This window comes from Anolis carolinensis, unplaced genomic scaffold (genome assembly GCF_035594765.1).
Source record: "Anolis carolinensis isolate JA03-04 unplaced genomic scaffold, rAnoCar3.1.pri scaffold_14, whole genome shotgun sequence".
Classification (NCBI taxonomy): Eukaryota; Metazoa; Chordata; class Lepidosauria; order Squamata; family Dactyloidae; genus Anolis; species Anolis carolinensis.
Window position 1 is genome coordinate 2,592,369 of NW_026943825.1, and position 21,600 is coordinate 2,613,968.

General features: G+C 40.7%; 1 protein-coding gene across 1 annotated transcript in view; it reads right to left on the reverse strand.

The window, feature by feature from the left end:
- The window catches only part of copa (COPI coat complex subunit alpha), a 60,528-nt gene that overhangs the window by 9,271 nt on the left and 29,657 nt on the right, over nucleotides 1–21,600 (reverse strand). The window contains exons 15-27 of the mRNA XM_062964754.1: nucleotides 20,348–20,487; nucleotides 18,031–18,116; nucleotides 17,738–17,876; nucleotides 14,997–15,159; nucleotides 12,546–12,692; nucleotides 11,005–11,194; nucleotides 10,801–10,896; nucleotides 9,071–9,159; nucleotides 7,288–7,411; nucleotides 7,016–7,105; nucleotides 4,440–4,552; nucleotides 4,243–4,320; nucleotides 2,824–2,892 (exon numbers count right to left, since the gene is read on the reverse strand). Of these exons, the coding sequence (XP_062820824.1) occupies nucleotides 2,824–2,892; nucleotides 4,243–4,320; nucleotides 4,440–4,552; nucleotides 7,016–7,105; nucleotides 7,288–7,411; nucleotides 9,071–9,159; nucleotides 10,801–10,896; nucleotides 11,005–11,194; nucleotides 12,546–12,692; nucleotides 14,997–15,159; nucleotides 17,738–17,876; nucleotides 18,031–18,116; nucleotides 20,348–20,487 (1,524 nt within the window). The remainder of the gene's footprint in view (nucleotides 1–2,823; nucleotides 2,893–4,242; nucleotides 4,321–4,439; nucleotides 4,553–7,015; nucleotides 7,106–7,287; nucleotides 7,412–9,070; nucleotides 9,160–10,800; nucleotides 10,897–11,004; nucleotides 11,195–12,545; nucleotides 12,693–14,996; nucleotides 15,160–17,737; nucleotides 17,877–18,030; nucleotides 18,117–20,347; nucleotides 20,488–21,600) is intronic.

Consider the following 21,600-nt stretch of genomic DNA (forward strand, 5'->3'; position numbering starts at 1 on the left):
CTCCATCCACGATGCTCTAGGCGATTTACAAGATAAAATTGTAAAGGATAAAAATACATACATACAAATATTAATAAAATTAACCTAGATTAAAAGCTCTCGTAAAGAGCCAGGTCTTGAGTGCGAGGGTCAAAGGCCCCAACTCACGCATGGCTCTCATCTAGGGCGGCAAGGCCTTCCATAAGGCAGGGGCAGAAACAGAAAAAGCTCTGCGCCTGGTCCTCTCCAAGTGCACTTCTCTAGGACCCGGTACATAAAGTAAGTCTCGTTGGGATGGTCGTTGTGACCTCCGATGATGGGAGGAGGAGAGACGGTCCCTAAGGGACGATGGGCCCTGGCCGTAAAGAGTTTTGAAGGTCAGAACTAGCATCTTATATAGACCACGGGAATCAGTTGGAAGCCAATGCAGATGCTGCAGCACTGGTGTTAAGTGGCCTTTCATGGGTGTTCTTGTGAGGAGCCTGGCTGCCGCATTCTGAACAATACGGAGCTTCCGGGTCGTGGACATCGGAAGGCCAACATACAGGGCGTTGCAATAGTCCAGCCTAGACGTGACCGTGGCCTGGATGACCGTTGCCAGAGCCTCATCAGAGAGATAGGGTGCCAGTTGCCTCGCTTGTCGTAGGTGGAAAAAGGCCTGTTTGCTGGCAGGAGCGACCTGAGCTTCCATTGTCAGCTGCGAATCCAAAACGACACCCAGGCTCTTAACGGTGGGCGAAGGAGATAGGGCAGCACCATCGAAGGTGGGGAGCAAGTGGGTCAGACCCGTTGAGCGGCCATGCCAGAGAATCTCAGTCTTCGCCGGGTTCACCTTCAGTCTGCTAGCACGTAGCCAGTTCGACAGAGCCTCCAGACATAAGGTGAAATGGTCTGGTATTGACGTTGCTCCAGGCTCCAAGCGCAGAAGGAGTTGGGTGTCGTCCGCATATTAATAGCAGTCTAGGCCGAAACTCCGAACCAAACTAGCAAGTGGTCTAACGTAGATGTTGAAGAGAAGAGGGGAGAGAATTGCACCTTGGGGTACCCCACATAGGAGGGGAGATCTGGCAGAGACTTGACCCATATACTCCACGCATTGGCTCCGGTTTCGCAGAAATGAGTTGAACCAATTGAGGGCCTGACCGCAAACTCCGGACATGGCGAGACGGTGAATCATTAGATCGTAGTCAACGGTGTCAAACGCTGCGGTAAGGTCGAGAAGTACCAGTAGCGCTGATCCGCCGCTATCAGACTGGCGACGAAGTATATTATTGATAATAATATTATAATGGAATACAATATTATACTAGTAATAACACAATATAATAATATTAATTATATATTATATATTAAATGTAATATTATTAATAATATTACCATATAATGATATAGTACAATTTCATGCTTATATTGTGCTATGCTAATAATATATTGTATGTTCATTTGATTTGTAAGCTGCTCTGAGTCCCCTCCGGGGTGAGAAGAGCGGGATATAAATGTAGTAAATAAATAAATAAATAAATAATATACTTATCTATACACATAATAAAAGTGAAAATCTCTATGTGTGTATGTGGTGGTGTCCACTTACACAGACAGCATTCCGCCTCCACAAACAGCCTCAGCCCACAGTGCTGAGGAGCCACCAAAGGCTCTCCCTCCACTGACTTGGCAGGATATAGTGAGTGCCGTGAACCTATAGCCCAAACCCTGCCAATGTCCTCCCCAAACTCTAAGGCCCACCACACAAGGAATGCTTTCATTCGGAGACCATTTCATCCTAGATTTGACGTTATGAATGCCATTTTCCAGAACTTTTTGTATAGTAATCATCATCATCATCATCATCTGAGCAACGGTGTTATGCCACAGACAGACTACAAGCAGAGACATAACACCGTTGCTCAGATGATTCACTGGAACTTGTGCCACAAATACCATCTGCCTGCGACAAGGAACCGGTGGGATCACAAGCCAGAAAAAGTGACAGAGAATGAGCATGTCAAGCTACTCTGGGACTTTCGAATTCAGACAGACAGAGTTTTGGAACACAATACTCCTGACCTCACGATCGTGTTAAAAAACAAAGCATGGATTGTTGATGTTGCAATCCCAGGTGACAGCAGGATTGAGGAGAAACAACTGGAAAAGCTGACACGGTATGAGGATTTAAAGATCGAAGTGCAATGACTCTGGCACAAGCCAGTCAAGGTGGTCCCAGTGGTGATGGGCACACTGGTTGCAGTGTCTAAAGACCTTGGCCTGCACTTAAACACAATCGGCGCTGACAAAATCCCCACCTGCCAGCTGCAGAAGGAAGGCCACCTGACTGGGATTACACGCATTATTTGCCGATATATCACACAGTCCTAGACACTTGGGAAGTGTCCAACGTGGGATCCAATACAACAGCCAGCAGAGTGTCTGCTGTGGACTCATCTTGTTGTGTTTGAAATAATAATAATAATAATCATAATAATCATAATAATAATAGGATCCTAGAGTTGGCAGAGATCTCTTTTGAAAACGTTTAAACCTGTTCTCTCAGCCTCCTCTCCTCTCTCTCCAAGCTAAACATCCCTGTCCCTTTCAGCCATTCTCCATTACGCTTGGCTTCCAAACAACAGTTGACCATTTCTGGCCACCTTTACTCTCCTCTGTATCTTTCTTAAATAATAACCATGTCTGGGATGATTCCACTTAGAGAGGTCTGATCAAAGTGGAAGAAGTGAGGGATCCGGATACGATCCTCTCTTGGATGCAGCCTAGAAATGTGTTGGCCTTTTTCGTGGCCGCATCACACTGTTGTCTCGCATTCATCTTGTCCCTGAACGGCTGACTCACCCGCATGGCTGTCTCGAAGGAGCCGGCCAGGATGTGGTCGACGGGCAGCTGGGAGTTGTTGCACCAGACCTGGAGGAGGAGGAAGAAGAGGAGAAGGGTCAAGGCTTTGCAAAGCGACAGCATTGAACCAAAGGCTGAGCCCAAGACAAAGGAGAAGCTGCTTCAGGAGTGGCAATGGGAGGAGGAGGAGGAGATTTATCAATACACAATTGGTTGAGAAAGACTTAAAATAGTGTATAATAGTCCGAACGCATCTCCTCCTATCAGCCCACGAGAACCTTATCATCCGGGGAGGCCCTGCTCTCGATCCCACCTGCCTCACAAGCACGGCTGGTGGGGACGAGAGACAGGGCCTTCTCGGTGGTGGCTCCTCGACTGTGGAACTCCCTCCCCAGTGACATCCGGCAGGCTCCATCCCTTCTGGGGTTTAGAAAGAAGTTGAAGACCTGGCTATGTGCCCAAGTGTTTAATGAATGAACTCAGTTAGCGTTGACATGGATTGGATTAAGGCTCTTGCACAAGGTCTGATGGATGCCTGGCATATATATTCGGCGTTGCACTGTGTTAAATCTTTTATATATTGTATTTTATTATGTTATTTAAGTATTTTAATTGTTGTATTATTTTATTGTATTTATGACTAGCTGTGCCCGGCCACGCGTTGCTGTGGCAAAGTGGTGGTGGTATTGGTTAAAAATTGTTGTGTAATTTTTATTTGACGTTATTTGCATTTTTTAATTAATTTTATTATAAGTTATCTTTTTATTTATTATATTTTATTATTTTCTTGTATTATTTTTAGTTACAGTATTTTCTGTTATAGTAGTATTTTATTGTATTAATTTTTTAGTGTTTTTTATTATTATTTTTTGGGTTGCTAGGAGACCAAGTTGGAGGAGCTTAGCCTTCTAACTGGCAGCAATTGGATAAAAGCAATTATTTCTCTCCCTCTAATTAGGACTTTATTTTTCTTTGCTTTTTGTTGTATCAACCTAGAGGCGTGGATGATGGGTTGTGTTGTCAAATTTCGAGGTTGGGTGGCCTGTAGTTTTGTTGTTTTGTGGGTCGCCGTGATGCCATCACTCTTTTATATATATAGATTTAAGTATTTTAATTGTTGTATTATTTTATTCTATTTATGATATACTGATAGTGATCCTGCCAGTTGTGTAAGCCACCCTGAGTCCCCTCGGGGAGAAGCGCGGGGTAGAAATATCAGAAATAAATAAATAAATACAACTACTAAAATAATGTATAAATATTAAAATAAATATAGTGCCCCTACTTTGCGGATTTTCACTTATTGCGGGCAGTCCTGGAACCTAACCTGCGCAATAAGTGAGGGAACACTGTATACAGATGATGCCTATTGGAGTGGCATTTAAGTTAGGAGATGCTATTATCTGCTTCTCTTCTTACCTGAGCAGGGCTGGTGCCTTTGGTGGGCGGGACGAAGAAGCCATCTTCGGCCTCCCCGGCGGTACCGGCAGCCGCGTCCTGCAAGCACAAAAGGAGAGAAGGAAGGGAGGACAAGGCCGCTCTGGTCAGCACTGCAGGGCTGTCACTCTCCCGGAGAAGGAGAAGCACCCCACCAGCTCTTCCATGGGAGGCCTTACCAGTTCGGGGGGCAGGTCCAGGTCCTCCTCCACCTCCCACCCGCCTCCTTCCTCGCCGCCTTTCCCCGCAGAGGCCTCTTCGCCAAAGCCTTCCCCGGCGTCCACAAAGCCATCTGCAAGTGGGTCAGAGACACAGGTCAGATGTTGGGCAGAGTACCGTATATACTCGAAGATAAGCCTATATACTTGAAGATAAGCTGAGGCGTATAATCGAGCCAAGGTCAAGCCGACAGCGGAGCCTGGAGACCGTTGCTTGCAATAGATATACGAGGGCTATCCAGAAAATACGTTACGTTTTGGAAATAAAAATTAACTAAGTATTGGATAAAATATTTATTATATGCAGTTAAAAGCCATACTTCAGTAGTACCTTTAAACATAGTCCTCATTCAAAATTAGACCCTTTTCAGAACTATTAATGAGTTTACAAACTTCCTACCCTCTGAAGTTACGCCGCTCTCTTCCACGCACGGGTTTAGCCTCCGAGGAAAAGCAGCCCCGAAGCCCTGGCTGACTCTGGCTGGTTCTCCTCGGAAGGAGAGGTAAACCCGTGCGTGGAAGAGAGCGGCGTAGCCTCCGAGGAAAAGCAGCCTTGAAGCCCTGGCTGACTCTCGCTGCTCCTCCTCGCGAGGAGAGATAAACTCACGCCTTTTCTTTGAGCTGACAGGAAAGGAAAGGCTCAATGTTTTGATTCTTGAGATCTTGCGAAAGACAAGAGAGAGAGTGTTTTGCTTGCTCCTCCCTCCTGCATTCATTCTTCAGCTGGCTGACTTTCATTACGCGGCGGGAAACTTCAGAGGGTAGGAAGTTTGTAAACTCATTAATAGTTCTGAAAAGGGCCTAATTTTGAATGAGGACTATGTTTAAAGGTACTACTGAAGTATGGCTTTTAACTGCATATAATAAATATTTTATCCAATACTTAGTTAATTTTTAATTCCAAAACGTAACGTATTTTCTGGATAGCCCTCGTATTTATCTCTCGGCTTACCCTCCCTTATCAGTGTGTTTTCTTTTCCAAAGCCTCCCTTGCTCTTAACCAAGGGAATGTTTTGAAAATGCATATATATGCATTATTTAACCTACTGATGCCTCGATTAATGTAATTTTATTGGTATCTATTTTTATTTTGAAATTGACCCGTAGCTGCTTGTGATGCCCCATGGGCCTCTGAGTCCTGACCCCAGCGCCATCATGGATCATGATGATGAAGACATGGGATTTCTGCCGTCTCAACAAGAGACTGTGCCATTCCAGATGCCTGTTGTTGACAATTCTTGCCAAGAACTCATTAAAACGGACCTTGAACAAGTTCTTCCCAGCGCTTCTCCCCCTTTCGCGAGAAGGGAGTTCTTTGAGGCGAGTCGCTTCCAGAGAGCGCAAACAAGGAAAAGCGCGAGATTAGCAGCCATACAGGGTGCTAATTAGCTAGTTTCCCCTGGGAGCTTTCAGGGAGGAACGCATCTGGATGAAGATGTGTTTCAGTTCTTTTTCCCTTGGGAAAAGAAGCTCTGGACACCTGTTTGCAGAAAGATTCGAAGTTCCTTATAAGCTTTCCGCACGGGCTAGCCTGTGCGGAGTCAACGAGTCAGTTGAAAGATTAACTTCGGTTCCAGCTAAGTGTGGACTGCGTTTTGAGTCCGCTATCTCCAGTCTCTCCGTGCCTTGCCTTGCCATGTTCTCGACCGGTCTCACCGTGTTCCCAGCCTTGCATCTTGTGCCAAGTACCCAGTCTTGTCTTCAGTTCCTGCCTTGGACTTACTTTGAACTCTAGTAAAACATTTGGACGCTTTCCCCACTCTAACTGCTTGGAAGTTGAGTGTGTTTCGGTTTTGGGATTACAACTTTGAACTCTAATATTATATACTGGACAATATATTTCTGGACTATATTTGACCTTCCCTGAAAGGTCTATTACTGAACTGCATTTTCTACTTGTTTTTATCCTACTATAATATTTCCTTAATAAAGATATTAGATTGTTATTGGCCTCCGTGTGTTGGTTCTTAGTGCTTCGCTACCAGGGCGTGACACTGCTTCATTTCCCACCCTCGGCTTATACTCGGGTCAATAAGTTATCCCAGTTTTTTGTGGTAAAATTAGGTGCCTCGGCTTATACTCGGGTCGGCTTATACTCGAGTAAATACGGTAAATTGCTGGACAAACAATTAGACAGATAGACAGATAAATAAATAGATTGATTGTTGTAGCTGGAAGGAACCCCCAAGGGCCATCCAGTCCAACCGTCTTCTTTCTGCCAGGCAGGAAAGGCACCATTCAATTCCTCCCAATAGATAACCATCCATGCAATAAAAATAATCATAATAAATCCAAATGTTGGGATGGGATCCCCAGAGGCCATCCAGCCCAAACCCTTTCTTTCTGCCAGGCAGGAAAAGCACCATCCTATCCCTCCCGACAGATGGCCACCCAGCCATAGACAGATAGAGAGAGTGTGATGGTAGATATATCAGAGACTCTGATGGTTGGAAGAGATCTCTAAAGGCCATCCAGTGCAACCCCAGTGGGATACAAATAACGATGATGGCTAATCGAGCATGACTGTGCATGATCACCTTCGTCCAGCTGCAGCTCCGCATCTTCTCCCCAGCCTTCGGTGCCCACGGTATCGATGTCGATGTCTGCGGCCAAGGCCCCTCCTTTGCCTGCAAGGATTACTATTATTATTATTATTACAAAATTTATTTATATCCCACCTTTGCTATTTTAACTTTTTTGTGCCTTGTTGAATCTGCTTTAATAGTGTTTCAACTGTTGTTTTAACAATGTTCTGCCAAGCAACCCAAGAAGTGTATCCTATGACCCGAAACCCCTGCCACCTGCACACCTTTGCTGGCGATGGTGCCTTCGAAGAAGCCCTTGGAGACGGTCAGCAGGGGCCAGTTGGTGTCCAGCGGCATGATGGGGGCCGGCGGCTGGAGCAGACGGGCCTCCGGGTCGATCTCCGGGATCTGCAAAGAGGAGGAAGAGAGGCTTGGCACCGGGGCATTGGGCCTCAAAAGGTTTGTTTTATGGGGCCCACCCAAAGCACTGCTCAGCAAGGAGAGGGAGGCCAAAACGCAAGGGCCTGGCCCTTACTATCCGTGAATGCTATGAATGGATTGCATGTGTCTCCAATGCGTGGAAAAATATAGTTCTTAATGACATGTGTTCACAACACAGTCCACTGAAAGGTATTTATTATTTATTACTTATTAGCTACATTTATATGCCGCCCTTCTCACCCCGAAGGGGACTCAGAACAGCTTACAAATTAAATTGACATACAATATTATATTAGCATAGTACAATACTGGTAATAAATTACTATATTGTACTGTATCAATATATTGTAATATTATTAGTAATATTACATGTAAAATATAATATATAATAAATATTATATTGTATTATTAGTATTATATTGTATTACAATATAATATGAATATTATATGTATATACAATATGTTATAATTATTATATATTATTGTACATTATAGTGTGTGTGTATATATATATATATATATAAAACACACACACACATATGTATATGTAAGGTAAGAAAGTAGAGATGTATGTGTGCTTCCTCTTTGCCATATGCTTGCTCTCTGCCATCTTTGATTCTTTGCCATGATCTCCCTGCATCTGTAATCAATCAGAATCTTCATCATATGAGTGCCTTGCTATGGCTGTGTAATGAAGTATGAATTTTTGGTTTACAGATGTTATGTTTAATTGTGTGTTTGTGTTTTAAAAGGGTAAGTATTACAGTTATTGCATCTCAGCACTTAGAGGCTAGTTGCCATGGAGAAGGAGGCGGAGCCAACTGCCGTTTTGTTGAAGAAGTGCAGAGTTTTTAAAAAAAGGATTCAATCTGTGCTCTGATGAGGCACAGGGAAGACTGATCCTAGGTTGAGGAGATCAAGGAGACTCAATTGTTCATTTTGAGTCGGTTTAAAATAAGTTTGGTGACTTATTTAATGTAGTCTATGTCCTGGTAAGGAACAGAGAATCTGTGATCGTATGTCACAGGGGTGACTGTGGTTTAAAAGTAGCAGAGGAAGAAGTTCTAACTACTTTAAGTAAAAGAAGTGACACTTTAGGGAGTTTGACTCACCTCATTCTAGTATTGTAACTGTTAATAAAAGTGCCTCTAAGTGAGAAACAACATTGTAACCACTGAGCTCTGTGCCTGAATAAACTTGTTATTGTTCCTCCAACATCTAAGCCTCTGTTGCATATATTATAAACCAAGTTGCGTTACCATCTAAAGTGAATAAGAAGAAGAAAGGGGAAAAAAAGTAAAATGTCTCCTCTCTGAGTCTTTGGTAGTTGCATCTTTACAGGCTGCATTTCTGTATACCGACAGCAGACCTGTAAATAGTTGTATGTAGAATCAACGGCTGAAGAATCAACTTCCAAAGGAGTTTGGTTGGAAGCCAGAGCTCAAGTGGACTTATTCAGGGTCAGAGGCTGTGCTATAAAATTGAAACTAACTGCTTGCCTTTGAGACAGTCTGTCCCATTGCGCAGACGCAGGAAAAGGCTGTGATAGGATTGGATCCACGTGCCTACCTCGCAGGGGTGTTGTTTTGTGAGTTCGACTCTTCTCTCCACCCCTGTGACACTTACCGCTTCCTTTTCCGGGTCAAAAGTCTCCTTCAAGCTCTGGGCTTCCTCTTCCAAGCCGTGAGTGGCGGCCGTGAGGAAGGCCAAGGACTCTGCAAAGAGAGAGAAGCAAGGGAAGAAAAAAGGGGAAAGATTGTTCAGAGCCTTGATCATCATCATCATCATCATCATCATCATCATCATTATTATTATTATTATTATTATTATTATTATTATTCCATGTCACTCACTCTGGCCAGAGTTCTTTTTTTGTGTAATAATTTTTATTTGTTTAGCTGATGTGAGTACATCGAAAGTTGGAGAACAACTATTCTTATCGAAAGAAAAGAGTGAAGAAGAAGAGAAAAAATATTATATACTGTATAATTGAGTATAAGCCTAGTTTTTCAGCCCTTTTTTTAAGACTGAAAGAGCCCCCCTCGGCTTATACTCGGGTGAGGGTCCTGGTTGGCTTATATTTGGGTCAGCTTATACTCGAGAAAATATGGTACATTTATTATTTTTCTCTATTATTATTGGTATTATTACATTTATTATTTTTCTCTATTATTGTTGCTACTATTACATTTATTTTACTCTATTATTATATTATTATTATTACGTTTATTATTTCACTCTGATCTTATTATTATTATTATTGCATTTATTATTTTACTCTATTTATTATTACATGTATTATTTTCCTGTATTTATTACTATTATTATTATCATTACATGTATTATTTTACTCTATTATTATTAAAAGGATACATAAGCACATTGACATTGAAGAAGATGAGAATCATGATTTGATAAGAGTCAGAGAGTCTTATTTTAAATTTGGAACTCTCTCCCCGGGGCTGTGGTGGAGGCTCCTTCCTTGGAGGCTTTGAAGCAGAGGCTGGATGGCCATCTGTCGGGGGTGCTTTGAATGCGATTTCCTGCTTCTTAGCAGGGGGTTGGACTAGATGGCCCATGTGGTCTCTTCCAACTCTACTATTCTATGATTCTATGATTCTATAAATTTGAGCTTTATGTAAATATTCAAAAACATTTAACCTACTGATGCCTCAATTAATGTAATTTTATTTTTATTTCTGAAATTTACCACCCTCGACTTATACTGGAGTCAATGTTTTCCCAGTTTTTTGTGGTAAAATTAGGTGCCTCGGCTTATATTCGGGTCGGCTTATACTAGAGTATATACGGTGTGTGTGTGTGTGTGTGTATATATATATATATATATATATACATATATTCAGTAGAGTCTCACTTATCCAACACTTGCTTATCCATCGTTCTGGATTATCCAAGGCATTTTTGTATTCAATGTTTTCAATACATCGTGATATTTTGGTGCTAAATTCGTAAATACAATAATTACTATAGTATTACTGTGTATTGAACTACTTTTTCTGTCAAATTTGTTGTCTAACATGATGTTTTGGTGCTTAATTTGCAAAATCATAACCTAATTAGATGTTTAATAGGCTTTTCCTTAATGCCTCCTTCTGGCCCGTTTATGTTGGATAAGTGAGACTCTACTGTATATATGTATATAATAAACTCTGGCCAGAGTTCTTGAGGATCCCAATAAAAGTAGTAGCAGCAGCAATAATAATAATAATAATAATAATAATAATAATAATAATAATAATAATAATAATAGCAATACAGTAAAATAAAAGAACCTAATCGCTGTAATCTGACCATTGAATATTATTTATTGTTTATGATTCCTGGGTGTGACTCACTCTGCCCGCAGTTCTTGAGGATGCGCACACGCTCGGCCACGTCTCCCAGGTACAAGGCATTCTGGTAATGGCCACTCATGTCCTTCCGGATTTCGGCTGAAAAAGGAGGAGGAAGGAAGGGTCAGTGAGCATGCGCAAGAAAGGTGAGACGCATAATAACGATGATGATGATAATAATAATAATAATGAGGGTGTGCTGCGCACCAATCTTCATCATCTTGCGCAGCTTCTCCAGGTTCCCGGTGATGAGGTAGAGGAAGGAGAGGCGGTCAAAGTTCTTGGTGCGCTGGTAGCACATCTCCACGATCTGGTGGTTGCCCTGCAGCAGCGCCACCTCCCCCAGCTTCTCCCAGCAGCCCTTGTCGTCCAGCGCCTTCGCTGCCTCCAGCGCAATCTGGGACGAGAGAGAGAAAAAGGGAACTCCAGAGGCCACCCAGTCCAGCTCCATATCTGCCAGGCACCATTGCATGGCCGTCCAGCCTCACAAGACACCAGAAGGTGCATGGAAAAACACAGGGATAATAATAATAATAGTAATAATAATAATAATAATAATAATAATTGTGCAAGGAAACCGACGAAACCATTGATCATATCCTCAGCTGCTGTAAGAAAATCGCACAGACAGACTACAAACAGAGGCACAATTGTGTGGCCCAAATGATCCATTGGAACTTATGCCTCAAGTCCCACCTCCCAGCAGCAAAGAACTGGTGGGATCACAAACCTGCAAAAGTATTGGAAAATGAGCACGCAAAGATACTGTGGGACTTCCGAATCCAGACTGACAAAGTTCTGGAACACAACACACCAGACATCACAGTTGTGGAAAAGAACAAGGTCTGGATCATTGATGTCACCATCCCAGGTGACAGTCACATTGACGAAAAACAACAGGAAAAACTCAGCCGCTCTCAGGACCTCAAGATTGAACTTCAAAGACTCTGGCAGAAACCAGTGCAGGTGGTCCCGGTGGTGATGGGCACACTGGGTGCCGTGCCAAAAGATCTCAGCCGGCATTTGGAAACAATAGACATTGACAAAATTACGATCTGCCAGCTGCAAAAGGCCACCCTAATGGGATCTGTGCTCATCATCCGAAAATACATCACAGTCCTAGACACTTGGGAAGTGTTCGACTTGTGGTTTTGTGAAATGAAATTCAGCATATCTATCTTGTTTGCTGTGTCATACAATAATAATAATAATAATAATAATTATTATTATTATTATTATAAATAATAATAATAATACATCCCACAGTCCTAGACACTTGGGAAGTGTTCGACTTGTGGTTTTGTGATACGAAATCCAGCATATCTGTCTTGTTTGCTGTGTCATAATAAAATAATAATAATAATAGACACTTGGGAAGTGTTTGACTTGTGATTTTGTGATATGAAATCCAGCATATCTATCTTGTTTGCTGTGTCATAATAAAATAATAATAATAATAATAATAATAATAATAATAATAATAATAATAATAATAATAATAATACAATCTTAGAGTTGGAAGGGATCCCCAGAGGCCATCCAGGCCAACCCCATGCCTGCCAGGCACCACTCATGCCCTTCTGTTATAATAATAATTTATTTTATCTCCCGCTCCCATCTCCCCCAGCGGGACTCGGGGCGGCTCGCATGGGGAACAAGCCCAATGTCACATATAATAAACAGTCATACATTACAACCAATATAAACAATTATGTTAAGGGGCTTCCTCCTTGGCCCTTCTTGCTCACCTCAATGTTCCCGCACTCGAGGGCCAGGCTGAAGCGCGTCTTCTCGTCCTTCACAAAGTGGAGTGCCACCTCCGGGTAGCCCTTCTTCTGCAGGTAGGCAATGATCGATTGCCCCACCAGCTTGGCATTGCGAACCATGTGCAGCACCTGCGCAAGCAAGCAAGAAAGAACACTTTCAGACCAGGAACAGAGCATTTTTCAAATGGGTTGATGAGGGTTTTCTGGGCTCTCTGGACATGTTCCGGACATATTCTCTCCTTGCCTCAAACCGACAAGAGTTCTTTCTCCCACCCTGGACATCATTCCACAGATATATAAACACCACTTGCCTCATTTCCAACAGACCTCACAACCTCTGAGGATGCCTGCCATAGATGTGGGCGAAACACCAGGAGAGAATGCTTCTGGAACATGGCCATACAGCCTGGAAAACTCACAGCAATCTGGAGATTCCAGCCATGAAAGCCTTTGACAATGCATTTTATAATACCGTACATACTCGAGTATAAGCTGACCCAGATATAAGCCGAGGCACCTAATTTTACCACAAAAAAACTGGGAAAAGATTGACTCCATTATAAGCCGAGGGTGGTAAATTTCAGAAATAAAAACAGATACCAATAAAATTACATTAATTGAGGCATCAGTAGGTTCAATGTTTTTGAATATTTACATAAAGCTCAAATTTAAGATAAGATTGTCCAACTCTGATCAAGTCATTATTCTCATCTTCTTCAATGTAAATGTGCTTATGGATCCTTTTAATAATAATAGAGTAAAATAATAAATGTATTAATAATAATAAAAAATAGAGTAAAATAAATGTAATAGTAGCAACAATAATAGAGAAAAATAATAAATGCAATAATACCAATAATAATAGAGAAAAATAATAAATGTACCATATATTCTCGAGTATAAGCTGACCCAAATATAAGCCAACCAGGACCCTCACCCAAGTATAAGCCGAAGGGGGCTTTTTCAGTCTTAAAAAAAGGGCTGAAAAACTAGGCTTATACTCGAGTATATACAGTAATAATAATAATACTTTATTTTTATATCCCGCTCGCATCTCCCCCAGCGGGACTCAGGGCAGTTCACATGGGGAACAAGCCCAATGTCACATATAGTAGTCATACAATAAAACCAATATAAACAATAAAACCATATAACAGCATAAAACAGGATAAAACAGCCTATCAGAACAATGAGTCTGAGCATAGTGCAATATACAGTAGAGACTCACTTATATAAGCTAAATGGACTGGCAGAAACTTTTATTCTTATTTCTTTCTCACCCCGAGTTTTAACTTAGTGTTCATGTGGCCTGCCCTGGTTTTTATTGCTTTTCTGATTTTGTGCTGTATTATGTATATTATGATCTATTGTATTGTTTAATTGTGTTATGATGTGTTGTTTTATATTTTGTTATATTGTATTGTTCTGGGCATGGCCCCATGTAAGCTGCCCCGAGTCCCCGTTGGGAAGATGGTGGCGGGGTATAAATAAAGTTTTATTATTATTATTATTATAAGCGAATATGTTGGATAATAAGGAGGGATTAAGGAAAAGCCTATTAAACATCCAATTAGGTTATGGTTTTACAAATTAAGCACCAACACATCATGTTATACAACAAATTTGACAGAAAAAGTAGTTCAATACGCAGTAATGTTATGTTGTCATTACTGTATTTACGAATTTAGCACCAAAATATCATATTGAAAACACTGACTACAAAAATGGCTTGGATAATCCAGAAGCTTGGATAAGCGAGTCTTGGATAAGTGAGAGTCTACTGTATATATAGACAAAAATTATACAGGCTCAACGTAAGGCTCAGGATAAAATAAAGGGCAATCAGGAAGAATAATCTCATTTAAAAATAAAATCAACAAGAGAGGAACATCGATAAGGTGCAAAGGCTGCGACAACTACAGTAGAGTCTCACTTATCTAACACTTGCTTATCCAACGTTCTGGATTATCCAACACATTTTTGTAGTCAAGGTTTTCAATATATCGTGATATTTTGGTGCTAAATTCATAAATTCATACAGTAATTACTACATAGCATTACTGCGTATTGAACTACTTTTTCTGCCAAATTTGTTGTCTAACATGATGTTTTGGTGCTTCATTTGTAAAATCATAACCTAATTTGATGTTTAATAGGCTTTTCCTTAATCCCTCCTTATTATCCAACATATTTGCTTATCCAACGTTCTGTCGGCCCGTTTACGTTGGATAAGCAAGACTCTACTGTACATCTTTTTCAAATGTTGTTACATAGTGTAATCAATAGGCCTTTCTGGGGGGGGGGGGGTCTTCCAAAGAGTTTCAATGAGGGCTTTCCTGGGGATGAATTTGCATTTGTGTGACTTGAAAGCCAACTTTTGGACGGCAGGGACATTCATTCCCAACCCATTGTGTGCCATGGCCTTGCTTTTACCTCGTCATACTTGCGGTTGATGAGGGCGAGTTTGAACTTGAACTCCGTGGGGTCAATGGTGAGGACGCGGGGGCGGCACTCCCGGTCCAGGCAGTAGACGTTGTTGCCCTTCACCCGCGTCACGTAGATGGGCAGGTCCAGGGTGCGGATGATGCCGTGGTCCCTGCAAGGAAGGACAGAAGGGGCAAGGCCCACAAGGGTCAATGGCAAGGCTCGGAGAGTCTCTCGTCATGGGTTTCAAGGGTCCAAGGCTTTGATGCAGAGGCTTGGAATTGCCATCTGTCGGGAGGGCTTTGATTGTGTCTTCCTGTCTGGCAGAACATTGGGACAGAATGCCTGGCCCTCTTTGGACTCTATTCCAAAACTATGATCTATTATTATTATTATTATTATTATTATTATTATTATTATTAGTAGTAGTAGTAGTAGTAGTAGTAGTATTCTATTATGACACAGCAAACAAGATAGATATGCTGGATTTCCTATCACAAAATCACAAATCGAACACTTTCCAATTATTATTATTATTATCATTACTATTATTGTTGTTGTTATTAAGCAGAGATCTGTCAAGAAGGACTCTAGGTTTGTATGGTTCTATAATTACTGTATATACTCGGGTATAAGCCTAGTTTTTCAGCCCTTTTTTTAAGACTGAAAAAGCCCCTCGTCTTATACTCAGGTGAGGGTCCTGGTTGGCTTATATTTCGGTCAGCTTATACTCGAGAATATATTATTTATTTATTATTTTTCTCTATTATTATTGGTATTATTACATTTATTATTTTTCTCTATTATTGTTGCTACTATTACATTTATTTTACTCTATTTTTATTATTAATAATACATTTATTATTTCACTCTGATCTTATTATTATTATTATTATTATTGCATTTATTATTTTACTCCATTTATTATTACATGTATTATTTTCCTGTATTTATTATTATTATTACAGTAGAGTCCCACTTATCCAACATACACGGGCGGGCAGAATGTTGGATAAGCGAATATGTTGGATAATAAGGAGGGATTAAGGAAAAGCCTATTAAACATCAAGTTAGATTATGATTTTACAAATTAAACACCAAAACATCATGTCAGACAACAAATTTGACAGAAAAAGTAGCTCAATACGCAGTAATGCTACGTAGTAATTACTGTATTTACGAATTTAGCACCAAAGTATCATGATGTACTGAAAACATTGACTACAAAAATGTGTTGGATAATCCAGAACGTTAGATAAGTGAATGTTGGGTAAGTGAGACTCTACTGTATTATTACATGTCTTATTTTCCTTTATTATTATTAAAAGGATACATAAGCACATTGACATTGAAGAAGATGAGAATAATGATTTGATCAGAGTTGGACAGCCTTATCTTAAATTTGAGCTTTATGTAAAGATTCAAAAACCTTTAACCTACTGATGCCTCAATTAATGTAATTTTATTGGTATCTATTTTTATTTCTGAAATTTACCAACCCATGGCTTATACTGGAGTCAATGTTTTCCCAGTTTTCTTGTGGTAAAATTAGTTGCCTCGGCTTATATTTGGGTTGGCTTATACGCGAGTATATAGGTATATATTACATAATTGTATATAATACTAGCTGTGCCCGGCCATGAGTTGCTGTGGCGAAGTATGAGGCCCCTTTTACACAGCTGGATAAAATGCACACTGAAGTGGATTATATGGCAGTGTGGAGTCTTGATAATCCAGTTCAAAACAGATAATATAAGATTATAAATGGGTTATATAGCTGTGTGGAAGGGCCTTGAGTCTACACTGCCATATAATCCAGTTAAAATCAGATAATCTGTATTTTATAGGCAGTGTGGAAGAGGCCTAAGAGAGGCCTAAGTCTGCCTGTCCCCTGGGCTGAGTGGGTTGCTAGGAGACCAAGTGGGCGGAGCTTAGCCTTCTAACTAGCAGCAATTGGATAAAAACAATTCTTCCTCTCCCTCTAATTAGGACTTTATTTTTCTTTTCTTTTTGTTGTATGAACGTAGAGGCATGGATGAGGGGTTGTGCTGCCAAGTTTAGTGTTTCTGGGATGTGTAGTTTTGTTGTTTTGTCCTAGGCCGAAATTTCATTACTCTTTTATATATATAGATTATATATTATATATAATATTATATATTATATATGAAGTAGAGACTGGATGAGCACCTGTCAAGAGAGATCCCATGGAGTGAATCCTTACCCGGTGGTTAGGATTTACAGATTTAGACTTACAATTGACGGAACAAGAAGATAAACTTTTTACTTATATTACAACATCCGCCAGAATTGTTTTCACTAGAGAATGGAAACAGCACTCAGCCCCACCAATTGAGGAGTGGGTGGAGAAGATAAGAGAAATAAAGGACATGGACGAATTGACTTTTTTGTTGAAGAAAAATACAGGCAAGATAATGAAAAGAACAAATTGGGATGATCTTCAGGACTATCTGGATAATTTGAGAAAATGAAGATTACGGGAGACAATTTTGCTATTTTTTTTTTAAGCAAGAAAAAATATTACTGAATAATAAGAAAATATTATCCAAGAAGATAGAATGGAAGTCTTTTTTTTTCTCCACATTTTTTTTTTAGTGTGTGTTGGTATATTTTTGTAGAATGTAGACTTTTATCTTCTCTCTTTTTCCTACTTTTCTATACCTTGGTTGTTCTCACTCTTTCGGTGGAATATAAAAAATTTAATAAATTTCTTTTAAAAAAAAAATCCTTACCCGGTGGTGACGGCGTACTTGATGTGGTTGCTGGTGGTGTAGATGAAGACGCCGCTCTCGTCCCAGGCGCCGCTCTTCACCCGGATGTTTTCGTGGATGTTGCAGAGCGACTCCAGCTTCCGGTTGCAGATCATGATGGCTGCGGGGCAGAGGCAAGAGGGCCATGACCACTCATATGGGCCGATAATAATAATAATAATAATAGCGGGAAAGGCAGAAGCAGGGAAGCTGGGGTCCCTCGTTCTCTCCCCAGAATGAGCTGTTCTCCCTCTTTACGGGTTTGGGGGGCTTACCGTGCTTGGCCAGGAGGGCCACGTGGGACATGTCAGCCGACCAGATGACATACTTCACCTTGGAGATCTTGACCGAGGCCAACGTCCTAAGGAGAGGCATTAACATTAGTTGGAAGGAAGGAAGGGAGAGAGGGAGGAAGGAGACCCACTATCAGCCTTGACTGCTGAGCAACCATGTCCCTAGGAGGCAGGTTATAATACCATTATTATTATTATTATTATTATTATTATTGACACAACGACGTTGTATGACACAGCAAACAAGATAGATATGCTGGATTTCGTTTCACAAAATCACAAGTCAAACACTTCCCAAGTGTTTAGGACTGTGTGGTGTATTTTCAGATGATGCGTGCAGATCCCAGTAAGGTGGCCTTTTGCAGTTGGCAGATCGTAATTTTGTCAATGTCTATTGTTTCCAAATGCCGGCTGAGATCTTTTGGCACGGCACCCAGTGTGCCCATCACCACTGGGACCACCTGCACTGGTTTCTGCCAGAGTCTTTGAAGTTCAATCTTGAGGTCCTGAGAGCGGCTGAGTTTTCCCTGTTGTTTTTCTTCAATGCGACTGTCACCTGGGATGGCAACATCAATGATCCAAACTTTGTTCTTTTCCACAACTGTGATGTCTGGTGTGTTGTGTTCCAGAACTTTGTCTGTCTGGATTCGGAAGTCCCACAGTATCTTTGCGTGTTCATTTTCCACAACCTTTGCAGGTTTGTGATCCCACCAGTTCTTAACTGCAGGGAGGTGATACTTGAGGCATAGGTTCCAATGAATCATTTGGGCCACATAGTTGTGCCTCTGTTTGTAGTCTGTCTGTGCAATTTTCTTACAGCAGCTGAGGATATGATCAATGGTTTCATCGGTTTCCTTGCACAGTCTGCACTTTGGGTCATCAGCTGATTTTTATTTTGATTATTATTATTATTATTATTATTATTATTATTATTAAAGGAAGTAATAATTGAGTGAACACAAGCGGTGATAGTATTGGAATGGAAAGACAAATAAACACCCATCTGTATTTTATAAGTGTTTTTATGAATGTCTGATGTAATTTAATAACTTTTTAATTGATTCACAATGCATTGTACAATTTTATATATGTGTTTTATTGTAAGTCCCCTCTTGGGTGAGAAGGGCAGGATATAAATGTTGTAATAAATTAATTAAATAAATAAATTTGTGGACAATAAATAAATGGTATCCATCTATGGTGGGTCAAATAGAATTAAAAATTATGGATGTAAAATTAAATGAATCCAAAGATAATGAAAACAGAATGCGGGAAGTTGAAGAAAGACGGAACCAGGTCGAGAATTATATTATGAATACATCCTAGAGATCGGGCCATAAGAAATAGGATACAAACGTTAGAGAGTATCTAAATCTATAAGGATTGTCTTAAAAAGCCACCCTGAGTCCGTACGGGTAAGAAAGGCGGGATAGAAATGATGTAAATAAATAAAATTTTTTTAGAAAGGATTAATATGTAAAAGAAAATAATCCTCGTGGTGGTGGTGAAAACCGTGAATGTTGTGTGTGAGTATATCCTAAAATACTATATATAGTAAAGGTAAAGGTTTCCCTGAGGTTAAGTCCAGTCGTGTCTGACTCTGGGGTTTGGTGCTCATCTCCATTTCTAAGCCGAAGAGCCGGCGTTGTCCGTAGACACCTCTAAGGTCATGTGACCATGGGCATGACTGCATGGAGCACCGTTACCTTCCTGCCGGAGCAGTACCTATTGATCTACTCACACTCTGGGGCTTGGTGCTCATCTCCATTTCTAAGCCAAAGAGCCGGCGTTGTCCGTAGACACCTCCAAGGTCACGTGGCCACTGGCAGGACTGCATGAAGCGCCGTTACCTTCCTGCCGGAGCAGTACCTATTGATCTACTCACTCTGGGGGTTGGTACTCATCTCCATTTCTAAGCCGAAGAGCCGGCATTGTCCACAGACACCTCCACGGTCATGTGGCCACGGGCAAGACTACATGGAACGCTGTTACCTTCCCGCCAGAGCAGTACCTATTGATTGGCATGTTTTCGAACTGCTAGGTTGGCAGAAGCTGGGGCTGACAGTGGGCACTCACTCTGCTTCTATTTATAAATATAAATATAAAGATTTGATATATGCTGATGTATTATTGTATTTTATATGTTGTCTGGCACCATTGTGTGCTATTTTGTCAGCTGCCCCAGGTCCCTATGAGAAATGGTGTCAGGGTATAAATTATTATTATTATTATTATTTTCATTCAAGGAAAAGAGGAGGAGAGAGAAGGCGGAGTAATCCTGGCTCCCTGCCTGTCTCACCGCTTCTGCTGGACGTCGAAGAGGGTGATGGAGTCGGCGTCGCGCAGGAGGAGGTTCCCAGTCCCGGCGTAGAAGATCTCGTCGCAGTTGGGCACCTGCACCTTCTTGGTGATCTCGTTCTTCAGGTTCTTGATCAGGATCTGCCATTCGGGCCCAGATAGAAAACAGGATGAGAACCCAATGCATGAGAGGACCTCTATCCAGAGCATGAGCATCCGATCCGGATATTTAATACATTTATATCCCGCCCTTCTCAAGGGACTCAGAGCGGCTTACAAATTAAATTTACATACAATATTATATTATTAGCATAGTACAACACTGGCAATAAAATACTATATTGTACTATATCTATATATTGTAATATTATTAGTAATATTACATGTAAAATATAATATATAATTAATATTATATTATTATATTGTATTATTATTATTACAGTAGAGTCTCACTTATCCAAGCCTTGCTCATCCAAGCTTATGGATAATCCAAGCCATTTTTGTAGTCAATGTTTTCAATATATCATGATATTTTGGTGCTAAATTCATAAATATAATAATTACAACATAACATTACTGCGTATTGAACTACTTTTTCTATCAAATTTGTTGTATAACATGATGTTTTGGTGCTTAACTTGTAAAATCATAACCTAATTTGATGTTTAATAGGCTTTTTCTTAATCCCTCTTTATCATCCAACATAATAATATTCGCTTATCCAAGCTTCTGCCGGCCTGTTTAGCTTGGATAAGTGAGACTCTACTGTATATCATATTACAATATAATATTATGAATATTATATGTATATACAATATGTTAAATAAAGATTTCCCCTGACGTTAAGTCCAGTCATATCTCACTCTGGGGGTTGGTGCTCATCTCCATTTCTAAGCTGAAGAGCCGGCGTTGTCCGTAGACACCTCCAAGGTCATGTGGCCATTGGCAGGACTGTTACCTTCCCGCCGGAGCGGTACCTATCTACTCACATTGGCATGTTTTTGAACTGCTAATATAATAATTATTATATATTATTGTAAATTATACTGTATACACACACACACACACAGACATAATAAAAGGGAAAATCTGCATGTGTACGTATGGCTGGGGTGCCCACTTAAACAGACAGGCCCCCACTTCCACAAACAGCTATAAACCACAGTGCTGAGGAGCCACCAAAAGCATTCCCTCCAATAATAATAATAATAATAATAATAATAATAATTTTATTTTTATACCCCGCCCCATCTC